General features: G+C 47.0%; 1 protein-coding gene across 1 annotated transcript; it reads left to right on the plus strand.

The window, feature by feature from the left end:
* The first annotated feature begins 284 nt into the window (after window positions 1-284).
* LOC119381069 (acetylcholinesterase-1) lies at window positions 285-11,781 on the plus strand. Its single transcript, XM_037649059.1, has 8 exons — window positions 285-541; window positions 1,985-2,325; window positions 3,609-3,906; window positions 5,510-5,656; window positions 8,220-8,439; window positions 9,473-9,640; window positions 10,191-10,528; window positions 11,631-11,781. Exons 1-8 carry the CDS (start codon window positions 285-287, stop codon window positions 11,779-11,781), a joined length of 1,920 nt encoding a protein of 639 aa, XP_037504987.1.
* The last annotated feature ends 4,876 nt before the right edge of the window (window positions 11,782-16,657 follow it).

Consider the following 16,657-nt stretch of genomic DNA (forward strand, 5'->3'; position numbering starts at 1 on the left):
GCATTTTACTACCTTCACTTACTAAGGGGTTAGTGCTTTTAATGACAAGTAAACAGTTCGGGCTTAGTTAGTGAATATTCCGACTTTTTTAAAAGGAAAGCATCGAGCCCCGATATTTCAAGAAGGGGAAACGCAAACAAGCCAGATTATCGCAGTGCGAGAAAACGATGACCATTGGGGCTTAGAGTGTGTCCCTCATAATTGGGTTTTTACCATTGCAAAAAGGGAATCATCGCCATCTTAACACGCGCCATAATCACGCGAGGTTCATAGAAGAAGAAAGAATGCATCGTACCGGTGCGGAGCCGCCGGCGCTGCCTGAGCAACTGGATAACACGGATCCTGAGTTGGCGGCCGTGAAGGCGCGCCTGAAGCAAGGCTACAAAATCGAAGAGGTGACCGACCGGCCACCGGTTCCCATGAGCTCGGCGTTGGCTACGGCCGCTGACACGGGCACCCCGTATGGAAACTTCGTGCTGTCGGCCTCCTTGCAGAGTTTCTGGAGCCTGTACGGGAAGAAGGCGACCGAGGAACAACGCGGGTGAGGCTTTCGGTTTGGCTAGTGTCTATTCACGACGGAAACTTAGAGCAAGTCGAGACAAAAGAAAAGAGCTGAGAGTAAAACGGGGTATTGTTTTGACACGTATACGAGGAAGACAGCATTGCACTAAATGTACACTTTTCTGTTCGGCGTGTCTTTTGAGTTGAAATTGAGCACGCCGTGAAACAACGTAGACGAGGCAATGAAGCGAGTCAAGTAATATCAAAGGCAGCCTATATCAAAGGCGGATATGTTCGACGACATGGGCTCGGTTACCGGCCCCGGCGGCCGTATTGCCCGGGTCCGAAGTACATAACACTAGTGTATTTAGGCACACGTTTAAGAACCCCAGGTGGTGAAAAGTGTTCAGAGCAAGGTTTTGCGCGCACGCTTACTGCTCCAATATGAAGATGTGTGTGCAAAGGCGAGGGGCGCAGGGCGTGCATAAACAGGCTATAACGAAGGCAGCCCTGAGGTTTTTGTCGGAACTTCGACTCCAGGGACAGTCGATTGTTTAAAGAGTTTTTATAACTGTGCTAACATCCTAGTTCTACAAGCCCTAATGAACTTCGCAGTCGTACACACCTCGGGATAGCTTGCCTTGGTTTGCCTATTCGAGTCCGCGGTACAATGCTCACCAATGTGGCAGTTTGGGCATATTGGTAATCCATTTTCTGCACTCACACGCGCCCACACATGCGCAAGCCACTAAGAGTGTCAACTTTTAGGGGCTTCGGAGTAGCGCTCATATATATATATATATATATATACACACTCTTCAAAGGACGCAGTAAATTGTAACGCCATGCAGCACTCAACGCACTTCATTCCTATACACACGCACACACACACATGTGTGTGCGTGCGTGTGTGTGTGTGTGTGTGTGTGTTTGCGTGTGTGCGTGCACGCACGCGCCCTTTTTTTTTTTTTGTCCGTGTTTTCCTTAGTGCTTTTACCTTTCTTAAAAAGGTATACACTCTAAGAAAATATCGAGTAAAAAGGGCGTCTTTTTGTCCCACAACAATAATCGTCATCTGGCTTGCTTGCGTTTCCTTTCTTGAAAACTCGGCGCTGGCCACTTTCCTGCCAAGAATGCTATGTCACGCTGATAGCGCGCATGTCGTTCGTGACCGGAAAGTGCCGGGCGCGCGGCGATAGTGCATGGAAAGGAAAACAAAATAAATGACGATTATTGTTGTGGGACAAAAAGACGCCCTTTTTACTCGATCTTTTCTTAGAGTGTAATGCTAGGACACCTTTCGCAATGATGATTCAACAGAGTTAAACACAAGATCTTTTAAATGAAAGGACGATACATACACGGACATCGTCCTTGCGTCTAAAGGTTCTCGCGCCTAACGCTGTTGAATTAATTAGTACCCACTAACTCGAACCTCCCACTATATGAAGTAACGATGCGCCAAATGCTCAATCACGAACAGCGCATCGCTTCACGGCGGCATGACGGCCTGTCTGGTTTCCGTGGTGGCTTCTATCCTGACGCTGGCTGTAGCCACGGTCCTCCTACTGCGCTACCTGTCGCCCAAGAAAGACGAGCTGCTCATCCACGGCCCGTTTGGCACCGTGCTTGGCTCGGTAATGAGCTGCAAGGGGCGCCTAGCATATGCCTTCCGTGGAGTGCCCTTCGCCCAGCCGCCAGTCGGTGACCTACGCTTCCGGGATTCCGTCGCAACAGCCGAAATCGGCGCCAGTTCGCTTTACGACGGCACTCGGTCACCAGCCACTTGCCTCCAGATCGACAAGGCGATCAAGGCTCGCACCAGTGAGCGCATCACGCTCTCACTTTTCCAGTCCAGAGATGAGCACGCAGCTCCTCTGCTGTAATAAGGCTTCAAGTGAACGTGGTTTCAACAACATTTTGAATGCTGATGGATAATGCTCAACCTTTCCTGGTAACTTAGGTAAAGGACAGCGCTACAAAACTAGGCCCGGGAACAGTACGTTATTCACAGACCAACTCTAAATTCCAAATGAAAATTTTATCTCTGTCAACTGGCCACATTATACCATACCTTTCTGGTAAATTTTCCTGCGCGTATCTAAGCAACTAATTCAGTATGGGGGAGCCATTTTCGGCAGTTCAGTAGTCTGATGTGTGGTCACTAATCCTATCCCGCATTTCTAGCGTTGTTTTCTCGTCTTCGAAGCTACAGCAAGGCTGGCATTTCTCCAACTAGAGATGTTTACACGAGGTACTTATAGTAATTAATAAATAAATAATTAATTGGAATATAATTGCCTTAAACTGGTTCATATATATTTCCTATGCAGTATCCTGTTTCAACTGCGCAGTATACTTTATCTCATGACGCATTTTGCATTGCAGCTACGAAATTATTCAACGCTGTTGTCAGTTACTGACAGTGGCGTAGCCAGGGGGTGGCACACCGGGCCCGTGACACCCCCCCCCCTCCCTCGAAACAAATTTCTGCCTACGCCACTGATTACCGACTGATAGTATCGATCACACTGTGCTGGACTCTTAGTCGTTTGTTTCAGCGAACACAAAAGCATTCCCATTTCATCGCTCTAGTCACAGCAAACAACGCCCGATTTTGTAGTGGACAGCTCGACGGTTAGTTACATACTCCTCAAAAAGTGTCGCTGACTCCTGTCTAACCCCAGGTGGCAAATTATGCGCATTTGAACACGCATTAGATGACACTATGCCATTAAAGTCAAATCGCAGTGCGATATCACGCAACATGTCAATGTTAAGGTCTCCACCACAGAAAACAATTTTTCTCGTTGACATACTGAAGAAGACCATCAACGTAATTTATGAACTTCGATGCAACATCATTTGGAGGACGAGAAAAGACGCAAATTACAGAAGTGCGGATAGTTAGGCTTGTTGGATCTACATACTTCAAGGAACAGTGCAAAAAACAGCAGGAAACAGTCCATATTATTGATTGTGGTCACTTTAAGATTCTCAAGTGAAGCGCCTTATTGGAGTGTCTACTCGGCTAGCTTTCTCCTGAGGCCTGTCGTGAGGTGCGTGACCATAAGTTCTCTTCACTCTCCTCCGCGCACGCACTGCAGGTGCTGAAAAGGAAAAGCTCGGTTCGGAGGAACGTGAGGACTGCCTCACCCTGAGCATCTGGAAGCCACCAGGCGGCTGCGAATCTGGCCCGCGAGCGGTGCTCTTCGTGGTGCATGGCCACTTCTTTCAAATGTCGCACGCCGAGAACGAAGGCCGCTGCCTGGCCGCGCTCGGAGACGTCGTGGTCGTGGTGCCGCACTACCGGCTCGGAGCCATGGGCTTCCTCAACGCGCCGCCCGAAGCACCGGGAAACATGGGCCTCACGGACCTCGTCTTAGCGCTGAACTGGACTAGGATGTGCGTACCAGGACAATATCCTTGCGTAGAGCGGAGGAGGATGGATGAGAGCTAAAACCTAAGAGGAGCATATGCGTGGGCATATTGGTAATCCATGTTAACTTTATAGTTGACGAGGGTAGCGATGCGGGTTTGTTGGTTTGTCATGCTTTCAGGTGTTGGTCGCGAAAGAACACAGGGACCAAAGGAGGCGCCAGTGTTTGTGTACATTCCTCCTTTGGTCCCTGTGTTCTTTCGCGCCCAAGCCCCTGAAAATGAACTTTATAGCGCACAGATAAAAAGGACCAAGGACCTGAAAGGGAAGACGCGGATACAACGCTGCGTAGCGCTGTGTCCGTGTTTTCGCTTCCATTCCCTGGTCTTTTTTCGTGTGCTATAAAGATAACCCGAGAGGAGACTTACCGGTACTAGGCCAAACAGGATACCATGACGATTTCGCCATTGATAGTGCACCGAGGTAGCGAGCGAACTTCAGTTATTTAGGGATAATCGTGCAAGTGGTCATAATACAGTAAATAAAATGCGCAAGAATGATAGGCGTAAAACAGACCACGTTGCGCGAGTGAATTATTAATTATAAATGCAGGTTGTCGTCAAGAGACATCGATGGCCGTATGCAAAACCGTTTTTACTGGCACTCTGTAATACACGTTTGGTATGAAGTGTGAAGGAATGGACAACAAGAAAACATAGACAAATATCCGCATACGCATCACTCACTTTCAGTTAGTTGCGCGGAACAGATATATGAGGTCGCACAACAGCAAGTTTCTGAATGTTCCCAGTTTGCGACAGAATAGCAAAGTCAGGAGTTTAAAGACCTTATGCCTACAGGTAGCGGAGTTTAAGTCCTTAATGACTACAGGTAGCGATATGTGCTTGGAGTTTTGAGAATCTTTAGCGTATAATTTATCCACAGGGAACCTGGCGGTTACTATGACAATGAACCTAACTGCAATACCAGGTGATTAGGGTGATTCCTTGTTTGTAAACATCCAAGCGGTTCTTACAACACATTGCATTCAATAAATTCATATTGAATACACCTATGTAACCATGTGCATTCGTTACATTGCAGTAATGTATACCATGTGTTTCAAGAAATGCGTCCGAAATCATAAAAAAATAGCGGAAATGCAATATTTACTCACGGCCTTCATAATTACTTATTCTGTGGCGGCGCACATATTCAGACGACTGGAGACAATAATTACATCAATTATGGAAACTAAGATAATTAACTTGTGAAATAAAGGATACAAGCTGTCGGGTCAAATGGGAGAATTGAAGTCCTTCCTGCGAAGTGCCAGCTGCCCCTTTTAAACTTCCAAGAAGCGGCCGCTGGTAATTATTGCGGAGTAATGAAATCCGACCAATGTTGCCGGCGAAACTGAAACCAAAACGCTCAAGAGCGCAACTGGCTTGCCGTAGCAGACGCATATAAGGACGGATGCTGTTCCGTATAGCTATTACAGTGGTGTTAGTTGTTCTGCGCTCGTTAGTCTGTTTCTGATCTGTGGTAATCGATCTACCAACAGTTGAGACGCATGTGCCAACAAAGGCTTCATCATGAGCTCGTGAATCATTGCATTGCTGTTTACAGATACGCGCCTTATTTCTGTGGCGATGCCGAAAACATAGTCGCTTTGGGACATAACGCCGGGGCGTCTGCAGTTGGCTACCTGTTGCACAACCGGGAAGTCTTTAGCGTCAGCAGGGCTATTCTCATCAACGAAACACCATTTACAAGGTACAACATACGAGTTCTAAATATGCGCGCTTTATATATTTTCACGTGGTTGTAACGGTGAAAAACGCAGCATCCAAACCAGTAAAAGTTGGGCTCTTCAATGGAGAAACTTGTGTCCAGCTAAGAAAAACACTCGCAATACAACGATAGCGGTGTGCATGGTCGTCGATCGTAGGAAATCGTGTGCGCGGGTGAAATACGTCGTCTTTTACACGTGCTTCGTGGTTCATTCCAGCGTAATCAGTTCTCCTTTCTATTCTAGATTGTACACGGCTGTTCTCGTCGCGCATACAATCTGATAGAACAATCCGATCCACCCGGAGCGGCTCCTACGCATCAAGGCTTCGCTTGCTCCGAACCATACGTGTAACAGCTTAAACCCCTCAATCTATATATATATATTAAGAGAGAGAGGAACGAGTGCGCGCGGCAATACATGTATGCTTATACACATGACCGTTTCAAGGGGGCCTAGGTGGTATTTCTCGCGCCTTGTTTCGGGCAGCTCTGATAAAAATAAATTTGTGATTGATTACAAATTCGGACCTCTGCCTTCGAGCGCAGCAGCCCAATACTCGAACTACTAGCCTATGATCTTTTTTCTTTTTTTTTCCTTGTTGGCCGCGATAGCACGCATATTTCTCTCGTGCCAAAGCCTAGAGCCCCACCCAACTAACTCTGAGACTTTTTGCGCACGCTTCACGAGCAAGTTTTTGTCAGCTCATCACTCGCGCTGATTTTGAGACTTTCGACTGACAGCGCCAGGGACCTTCTTAGCAGACCCACATTCCCCAGCTCTTTCTTCGTAGCAGCTGCTACTTAAGAATGGTGTGGCGCGGACGGCCTGCCACGTCAAACAAATTTGAACGTTTCATTGCCGTTGAACAAATGTCACCTTCACTTTAGCACTGACGTCACGACACTGGCATAGACTCGTGGGGTAGTAAAACACTCACACTGCAGGTGTAGCCGTCGCTCTGTCTTTCCCTTCGAGCTGAACGGCTGCCCTGCACAGGGTGGAAGGCCACCGGTCCTCAGCGGGGCGGCCGCGCGGCTTGAGTGTAATGTGACTCTACACTGCGCATAAAGCCTTATTAAGAGGCCAACAATCGGTGTGTAGCAAACTAACGCACAGTGGACCTGAATACAAAACGTGCCTTACAGTAATACAATCATCGTCGCCTCCACCGCCGCGGGGGTATAGCGGTTAAGGTGCTCGCTGCTGACCCGAAAGGTGCTGTCGCATTTCTATGAAGGCGAAACTCTAGGGTCCGTGCTACTTGGATTTAGGTGCACGTTAACGAAAGTCGGTTGGTCGAAATTTCCGAGGCCCTCCCCTACGGCGTGCCTCAAATATCGTCGTGTTGGCACGTAGAAACCCACAAATTAATTTAATTAGTCATCGTTGCCGTCATCGTCTCGCTTCCATCCACACACACACACACACACCACACACACACACACACACACACACACACACACACACACACACACACACCACACACCACACACACACACCCACACACACACACACACACACACACAACACACACACACACACACACACACACACACACAGCACACACCACACACACCACACACACCACACACACACACCACACACACCACACACACACCACACACACACACACACACACACACCACACACACACCACACACACACACAAACACACACACAACACCACACACACACACACACACACACACACACACACACACAGACCACACACACACACCACCACACACACACACACACCACACACACACACACACACCACACACACCACACACACCACACACAACACACACACACCCACACACACACACACACACACACACACACCACACACACACACACACACACAACACCACACACACACACACACACACACACAACACACACACACACACCACCACACACGACACACACCACACACACACACACACACACACACACACACACACACACACACACACACACACACACGTCTATGCGTTGAGCGGTTGGACTCAACTTACATAAGCATTTTCGTCCAACGCGGTAACGCTTTGCAATCCTCTAAACGACGTTAGATAGCTATTGATACCTTCCAAAGGCTTTATATAATGTCGGCTCCTAGATTGCGTGATATCGGCGCTTTTCTTTTTTTTTTTGTCGCTGCGCCATTCTTCGCGTCAGTCTTCTCCTTGGCAATGTGAATTTGAGGCCTAGGATGCGTGTTCGTTTCGGTAACATCTATAGCGCTATATTTTTTTTCACACAGCAACGGAATACAGTCAGTACAAGATCCAGTCTTCATAAGAATTAATTCAATACAAGAGTATAACTGGCAACGTTCTCGCTTTTTATGGTCATGCCCGTTTCAGGGAAAACATTCAGTCAACAACGATATTGTATTTGTACAACAGCGTGATTTCGCAGCAACTTCGAAACATAAGTGTAAAATATGAGAATGTAACGTTGCCCAATATAACAGTTGCAGCTATTTGCGTTCTAATGAAGTAGGTATTGCCTGTACAGTAACGAAACTCCTTCGTGCAGGTACTTCGATAACACCATCAACGCCAAGGCTAATCTGGCGACATTGAGTGAACGACTAGGCTGCGACTCCAACGAAACGCGTTCGGTTTTTGACTGCGTGCGGAACGCCAGTGCCGCGAAAGTCGTGCGAAGCGGCTGGGGTGCAAGGCCGATCTTCTTCCCATCCTACAATCATCGCCTGATGCATTTTGCACCCTACGACCGCACGGAGATGACCGTCGTACGTCTCTCATTCTGTGTGCAATTTCATGTGCAATGGACTGCGTGCAATTTCAAGAAAGGGACAGCATTACGCAGATGCCACTGTGACGTTGATTACTTCACTCCAGCATAACAGTTTAGAGAGATTCGAGGTGTCAATTACTATGAATTTGCGGACGATATGTGCACTAGTACGTGATGGTGGCTTGAAGAAATGGTCGCTTAATTTCACAGTGCTGTCAGCTGCAGAAAACTAAGTATATGCTAGACATGACGCGTGGTCGTAAACATTCCAGTACGAACACCAAGCATGGTAAACAAAATTCCCAAGATTAATGACCGAAATTGAATGCTTTCGGTGACATCTTTCGCAAAAGTATGCGCCGGAATTTCTTAGTGCCTCCTGTTAATTAAAGCCATATAAACAGCAGTCAACTTTATATTCTTATATTTTGGATTATACGTGCACGTACTTGTTGTCTACTGATTACTGCAGGTTTCGTATGCTGCATAATTTTCGTGCATTGATCTATATCTACGTAACAATATGATCTACGTAACAATATGATTGCTGTTTAGACTTCGGCCTTTCTTGTTTCACTTTCCCTTTTTTTTCACTCAAAATGCACAAAACATAGGTTTGTCACTACCTCGATAAAGCAGCTGCGAACATCCAAGGGAACTGTGGCAGTGTGCGAGGCATCTAATGAAACGAAGCAGGGCACAGTAAAGCATACGCATTATTTTATTAGATTACCATAAGAGCAGTTAGTCAACATTTTCTCGTGCTAGAATTGTGCGAGTAGATGCGGAAGGCAGCACGCGAAATGTAGACATTTTCAAACTAATTAACGTGGTAGCGCATAAATCGTGGTAATATATTACTGGGTAGTTTGTATTTCCTACTTTGCATCATTATAGTTTATTCGTGTTTAAGCTCGGGAGATGGTTTATTGGTGTTCGCCGATAGCCCTCTTTAATCCCTACGAAGCGATTAAAAGAAAAACTGCGCATTCAGGGCTTCATTCTCTTCATTGTATTCCTCATGGCAGCCTAACCGCATCGACCTGCTCGTCGGCCACACGAGAGGCAACATCTTCAATCTCGCAGACACGATGAGACCCGATTCTTCGACAGCCGAGCAACTGCATTTTTCCGCGGCTTTCCTCACCCTTCTTGGCTTAGAAGCGCCGATGGAGATAATTGACTACTACCAAAAGGTACCATAGATAATCCAACTGATGTGTTGGTAACAGTAGCCTTTCATTTCTGTCTCACCAGCTCGTTCAACATAAAGTACCGGCCCAAAGCGGCACCTGACACTTTCGTATTGCGTAATAATGAAGCCTCGAACTCGTTGAGAAGACTAATCGCGCGAAAAAGTGTCGTGCATGCTTTACAAATAGTTAGTGACGATGTGAAATGAACTGTCATGCGAAGACGTTCTTAACGGAAGGATATCGCAAAGTAAATGATGTCCGAATCTTTTACTCTGACTGCAACGAGCTGAAAGATGCAGTGTTTTGTAATAGTACGCATCAGGCATAGGTGGCTGATCACGCAACCGCGTGGCCTTACGCTTTCAGTAAGGAGTTGATTAGCCCTGCCAGTAATGCAGCCGAGACCTGCAAGGACGATAGTGCGCACGTGTATATTCGTATGTGTTTAACGATGATGTGCATGCCTACATTTTTGCTGAGACGGAGAATACACCCCGTTCCGTTATTCTTAGTGCTGTTCATTAAGCGTTGAAACTTGCCGTTTAACCAGGCGGCACAGACGGGGTTGTTAGGCCCAGGCGTTGACCAGGACGAAGCAGACGCCACAATGCTGAATGACGTGCTGCACGCATGTCCCGCGCGCTTCTACGGCCAGTTCCTGTCCCAGAAATTCAATCGCGTCAGCAGCTTCGTGCTCCCTCGTCACGAACGATCGGCCAAGACTTCGGCAACGGGCACGCACGTCGAGCGATGGCTGGAACTCGAAGAAGACTTGCAGCGTGCCTTGGGAACCTTCCTTCCCGACCACTCGTTCGACTCGGATGGCAACGACAGGTTCAAACTCAGCGCCACCCTCATCTACATATGGACATCATTCGCCGCCGCCGGGTATGTATACGTCACGGTTGCGAAATCAAACATTGACGGGCTGCGTCTTGGGATGCGCCGACTTGTGTTTGCTTAAAATAGCGTCTAGAGATTTTGAAGACCGTTAGATGTTTTCGAGTATCACTGCACGAGTAGGAGAACCTCTTTTTTGTTTTTCTCGTGTCACCCCTTTGGTGGCATGCGAAAAAATACTCACTATTCAGCAGTGCCTTTGTTGGGCCAGCATATTAATAACCCGCGTTTAACAGTGTGCATAAGAAGCATGCCACAAAAAAGCAGTGGCTACCCAGTTTTCAGGGCACTAGGCTTCGCCTTGTGCTGCTGCTGCTTGACATAGTATGTGAAAAGAACAAACAAGCACGAAAGGCAAGAGAAAGGTAACAGGTAATACTCTAAACTGTTCATTCCACAACGCATTCCCCACACAACTGGTAGGAGCATGAGCCGCTGTTTTGCTAAAAATGAAACACAAACGCTGAAGTTCACCTCAGAAGTATTTCTCCGGGGCTAGTTGGCGAACTATCTTGATAGGAATGGCGCAAATTTTAGACATCATGTAACTATAAGATAATATAACAGATAAGATGCAGTTATTGCGCAGTGACATTAGCACCGGAACAAGTGCGTACGTTGGATAACTTCTATTGAAGTTGCAGTCATTCAATAAAAATGACTCACTTTCTGGCAGCTTCCTGCGATTCCGATTTATTTTTTTTTTTGGCCTTGTTCCATCATGTTTATATTCCTTTCGAACATTGTACGGTGCCGTAAACATTCCCATTTTCCTCACTCAGCAAACACTGCACGCTTGCCTGGTAACATGCTGCGTCCTTGACACATTGGTCATTATCATGCTGTCTCTGCTAATTGAAAGCTGTAGTTCATCGTTTACAAGCTTCTCAGCCGTTAAGAGTCGCATTGTGAGTGGCATTACATGCATACCTTAGTCTATGTACATTAGGCTGAGTTCTTTGTTGTTGTCATTTTTTTTTGTCTGTTCCAACAAGCTCCACTTTAACTTCGTGTTGCTTTAGCAATAAGAACATTTTTGAATATAGCCGACAGAAAAGTAAGACATTCTCATTTTTTCTTTCCTCACCAGTCGCCTTCCAGCTGTGAACAATGCTTCGTGGCCTCGCGTCACCGGCTATGCGTTTCCCGTGGTGGACATCAGACCGAACGGACTGACGCTACTCAACGACAGCGGCAGAGAAGAACGCTGCAAGTTCCTCGAACACAGGCTGCTGCTCTAGCAGGATTCAGCAGCGCGTTTTTAACGTTTTTTTATATACTTCCAATTGTCTTTCCATCGTTCTTTTTTTTGCACCTCTCAGGACATTAGTGGTGGCTCCGTTTTGTGTGTAAGAACACAGTAGGGCGTGCAGAGAAGCTTAACAGCATGCGCGAATTACCTTATAGTCTCCGATCCACTTTTAGCGAGGATGACAGTCCTTGGATCACTCGAATATTCCGAAGGACTCTCGACCTCTTTGTAACATTGCGCTCACAAAGTTTAGATAATATTGCTATTGTATTTCCAATTTACTTAAGATTTTCAACGCACCGATGTCGTGTAATCATTGGTGAGTCACTATGTGAGGCTTATGAACGGTCTGGCCAGCTGCTGCGTGGCTAATAATTTTCATTCTTACCTTCTTCGATCACGGACATTTTGATTCAATGCCGAAGTGACGCCCTGTCTAAAACGGACATTCTTCCCATATACAGCTCGCTTTAGGTCAACAAAGCTCGCGTGCGCCCACCCAGCCCTTTCCGTTTCAGCGAGTGGCGACCTCAACGCCTTCCCGTCAGGAATAATTTAGGCGCTTAGAGATTTACCTCGTCATTAATTATTTGCGATCGTTCCCCGCAAGGCCGTCTGACACTGTGCCTACATGCCTCGGGGTGCTGCCTACCGCGGTCCGGCAGCACAAGCCGCGTATAAATGTCCTCGCGTTACCGCAGTCCATCGTGCGCGCCATTAGTACCAATGTAGCGGTATAATGCGTCGTCAGCTTTCGGTGCACGACCGCCACAACGCCCATTAAGTCTTATTTCCCGGCGCGGTGGCCCATTTTAGGGGGCACTTGTCTTTCGTGCCCGCCAAACGATTTGCTTGTGTCATGCCCACTTTCGCCCGTGTTGGGTTATACCGCATCGCACTTCAGGCATTACGCAAGCCGTCCGCCGGAACTGGTGGTGCACAAAGAATCGATTTTTTTTTTCCCGCTTTTTCGTGTCTCCTGCGGGCCTATACCATAACGCGGAATACGGAATATTGTTTGGAAAAGCGCTCGTAGACCTTCTCGTTGCCATTTCGAAATACGTCACGGCCCCCGCAGCGGGACGACGCAGAGCAAACGGAATGGTATTCCGTATTCCGTGGTACGGTATAGGCCCCCTGCCTGTGCAGCTCAAAATGCCATAACGCGCCCCTAGAGTGGACATCCGAGTGTCACACCCCGTGAATTTGAATTCAGTTCTCGTTTGGATGACTGTGAACCCCACCGAGCATATACGATTCTGTTGTGTATAGTAACATTACTTGGTTATTTACTTGTGGTCGACGTTCACCCAGTCTGTTGCTACGTGTATATGAGGGTGGCAGCGGCCTGTTTAGAACTCTTTTCTTCTCGACCGACTGGACAAAGTTCTGATCCTCCTCCATCATGCTGCGATACTCTGCATGTCCCAAGCGCGACGTTCATCTCGCTTCCCGCTGCGATAACGCGTTCACGTGGTTATTTCGCAATGACCGTGAGTCTGCTTGCATTCCTATTCAATATATTGCAAATTTATTGCGAAGTATCAGTTATGGACGGGTTGGAGTGGAACCCCCTTTAAAGAGGTACCTAAACCTTTGTTGAAACATCATCGCCTATACCCCGTACTGCAGTCATACAGCATCGGTCTATGTATCGTATTACTGCGAACGAAGCACTCTACGTCTCTCGCTTGTTCTGCTGCTGTAAAGTGTGTTCTCGAAACACTCCTCGCTGATGCGTGTCAAGACATCGCGAAGCGCAGTATTATCAATGTCATCGGTAACGATTACATTAAATTGTAAATGTCTACACGGCCTTTACCGCATATAGTGCTGAAAAAAGGTCTAAATTAAAGCCTTTGTTGTTTAGCGGAGCACTATTTTCCTTCCTATATATCTAGAAATAACTTGTGCATGTTAAATTTAAATTTTCAGCACTGCCGCCAGAAGCCTATGGTGTCATAAACTGCAAGAGTTCGCTGCGCAGAACATTACACAGCGTTATGCCGTTTTGAACGAAGGAAAACATTTCTTTTTTTGACGAGAAGACACAGCGTCTCGTATATATTCCATTTATGTTCGAAGCGTCCCCGCCATGGTCCCCGCCCGTTTATAGCGTCGCAGTAAGCGGCAGCAAATTTCCGTCGTGCTGCCGGCGCGCTCCGCCAGGCGGCAGCCACGCGGCGCGCCAGTCTTGCAAGGCGCGCCTCCGAGCCTCCGGCGGGCAAAGCGAAAGTGGTCTCGGCGCGAAGCGGATCGAACGACGCGCACCTGCTTGGGATACGCAGGCTCGAGTTAACGGCGATGCGCGTCAGGTGAGCGGGTAGTGCGTGTGCCCGCACCGGCGACCATCCGCACCACAGAGCCCGCAATCTTTTCGCGAAGCCCGCCGGGTTTTTTCGCCAAGTGCGTTCCGCAAGAAGGAGGTTGGAAGGCAGCATGTGGTTCCGGCGACCGTCGCAAGTGCTGTGCCCTTTGCGGGCGGCGGCCACCTGTTCCACAGCGCCGGCCTGAGCCGTTCTTTGATGCGCAAACAAGCGTCGACAAACTGCGAAACAAAGGGTTGGGAATGTGCCAGATCGTCAACACTCGGGGATTAGGAGGAGACCAGAAGCCAAAGCCAACGTGAGTATCCACTCGGAACCCAAAGGATTATCGCGGTCACGATATTTGTTAAATTGCTGCTGCACGATTTGCTATCCATGCTTTGACGCATAGCACACATTAGCTTCTTGCGTCGCCTTTGAATGAACATCGCTAGTGATACATTTGAACTAGAAGAATTGCAAAATAAAGCGAGAAGAAAGGCCTCATCCAGCAGTTCATGCCGAGTTATACGAAATTCCGGAACACTATGCAATCGCTTTAATTGTATTCGAACCGTGTTTATGTTACTGCTGATATTTGCTCGTTGCCTGCGAATAATTCTATTTAGGAAATAAGAGGTGGAATATTTGTACACGAGAAAGTAGCGCAAGGAAGCGCTGTTTCTCAGGTCGCATGACTCCACCCAGGCAGGCCGTCGACCGTAGAAGTTTATGAAAGAACCGAGGAAAAAAAGTGCATTGGCTTTTTCTGATTTTCATGCTGCTGTACATGTGCTGTAGACAACTTTTCATTCACTCTCTTTCGCGCATCAGATATTTTTCGACAAAAAAGCGTCGGATTTTACGAAGACATTGTGGCGTGCGTTACAAAACTCAAAAAGCCACGCACAAGTTGCCGATTATGTAATTAATATAATAATAATAATAATAATAATAATAATAATAATAATAATAATAATAATAATAATAATAATAATAATAATAATAATAATAATAATAATAATAATCGTTTTGAATCATATATTTAACGTGCCCAAGAACAGCCGCAAGTTCTTCGTGCCGGCCATACGTCGGCAAAAAGATTGCAGCTCACTCATTAGACAGGTTTAGTTAGGCGTCCGAAACAACGTACGGACGCAGCCTGCCATAGGAAATGGGCTGGCAGGCTGCGTCCGTACGTTGTTGCGGACGCCTAACTAAATCTAAGGGGTTAATCCCCTCGTCCCCCCGCCTCGCCCGGACTTCTAATAATTAAAAGTTTATTCATTCATTCACTCAAACTCCATCAACATGTATATTGTGCTCTGCGGCTCACTTGGACTCGGACTCACCAAAATTTTCCTCACTCGGACCCAGACTCAACTTTTTCTCAACTGGACTCACTCGGACTCAAACTCACCAACATATTGCTCAGCCGGACTCGCTCAGACTCGGACTCACGGCTTCACGGCTTCACGAGAGTCTGAGTGAGCCTGAGGGAGTCGACTCGTGATCCATTAGAGTAGAATTGGCTTTTTCTATCGTGGTGTCAATGCTCTTTAACGTCACTATATCTCATAATCGGTGCTCCTTGATACGACATTTGATCTTGTACCTTCAAGTACGAGTAATTAGTGGTTTCAATCCAGTAAGGGTATTTTTGTGAAACACGCGACTCACACGAGGTATTTTCATCAAGAACTTCCCTTGAAATAGTTTGCGGTAGAGGTGATGGCCTCACGGCACCCCACCCCCACCCCCCGTCCCCTAGCTCACGCTTCTGATCAATAAATATTGAGATGGCGCATGAACGCTACTACGTTGTAGTATTTGTAAGTACAAGTGAGCATCAACTTCAGCTGTAATAAGGCTGATATTAATGCCGAAGCTGAGCAGATAGGAGCCACAGGTCGGCAAGAAAAGGTGGAGCTCACTCAGACTCACTCAAGAAATAAATTTTGCGCTTAGGGCTCAAACGGATTCAGACTCACAAATATTTTCCTCAACGAGAATCACTCAGGAATCAGACTCACTAAAGTTTTCCTCAACTGGACTCACTCGGACTCAAACACGCCAAAATATTACTCACCGGGACTCACTCAGACTCGCGACCCGATCCGAGTCTAAGTGAGTCTGAGTGAGTCGACTCGTGAGTGAGTTTGCCGACCTATGGTGCTGGCGCACTCAAAAAGAAAAAAAAGAATTACTAATAAACGAATACTACTACTAATAATAGTAAGGCTCGTGAGAAGCAAGTGTACGTAGGAGGGGCCGAGTTCAAGTGGTTCCTGTTCGCCAGCATCATTTGCCATTGGCTAACTGCCTTGGCCAATAATTTATCGAACATCAATAATGCTTGGAATTTATTCTTGTGAACAATACTAGCACTACAGTTTTTCTGAATACTGGCCAAGGTTTTTTAAAACTGTCAATAAACGGAACCAAACTAACATGAAAATTAAGGCGTAATAAAGACTAATCGACGTAGGGCTCGATCAATACTCGCACTTTATAATTCTTTCGCGAGAATGTGAACTGGTTGTGAGAGGAGCGCACGCA

The sequence above is a fragment of the Rhipicephalus sanguineus genome, chromosome 2 (assembly GCF_013339695.2).
Source record: "Rhipicephalus sanguineus isolate Rsan-2018 chromosome 2, BIME_Rsan_1.4, whole genome shotgun sequence".
Classification (NCBI taxonomy): Eukaryota; Metazoa; Arthropoda; class Arachnida; order Ixodida; family Ixodidae; genus Rhipicephalus; species Rhipicephalus sanguineus.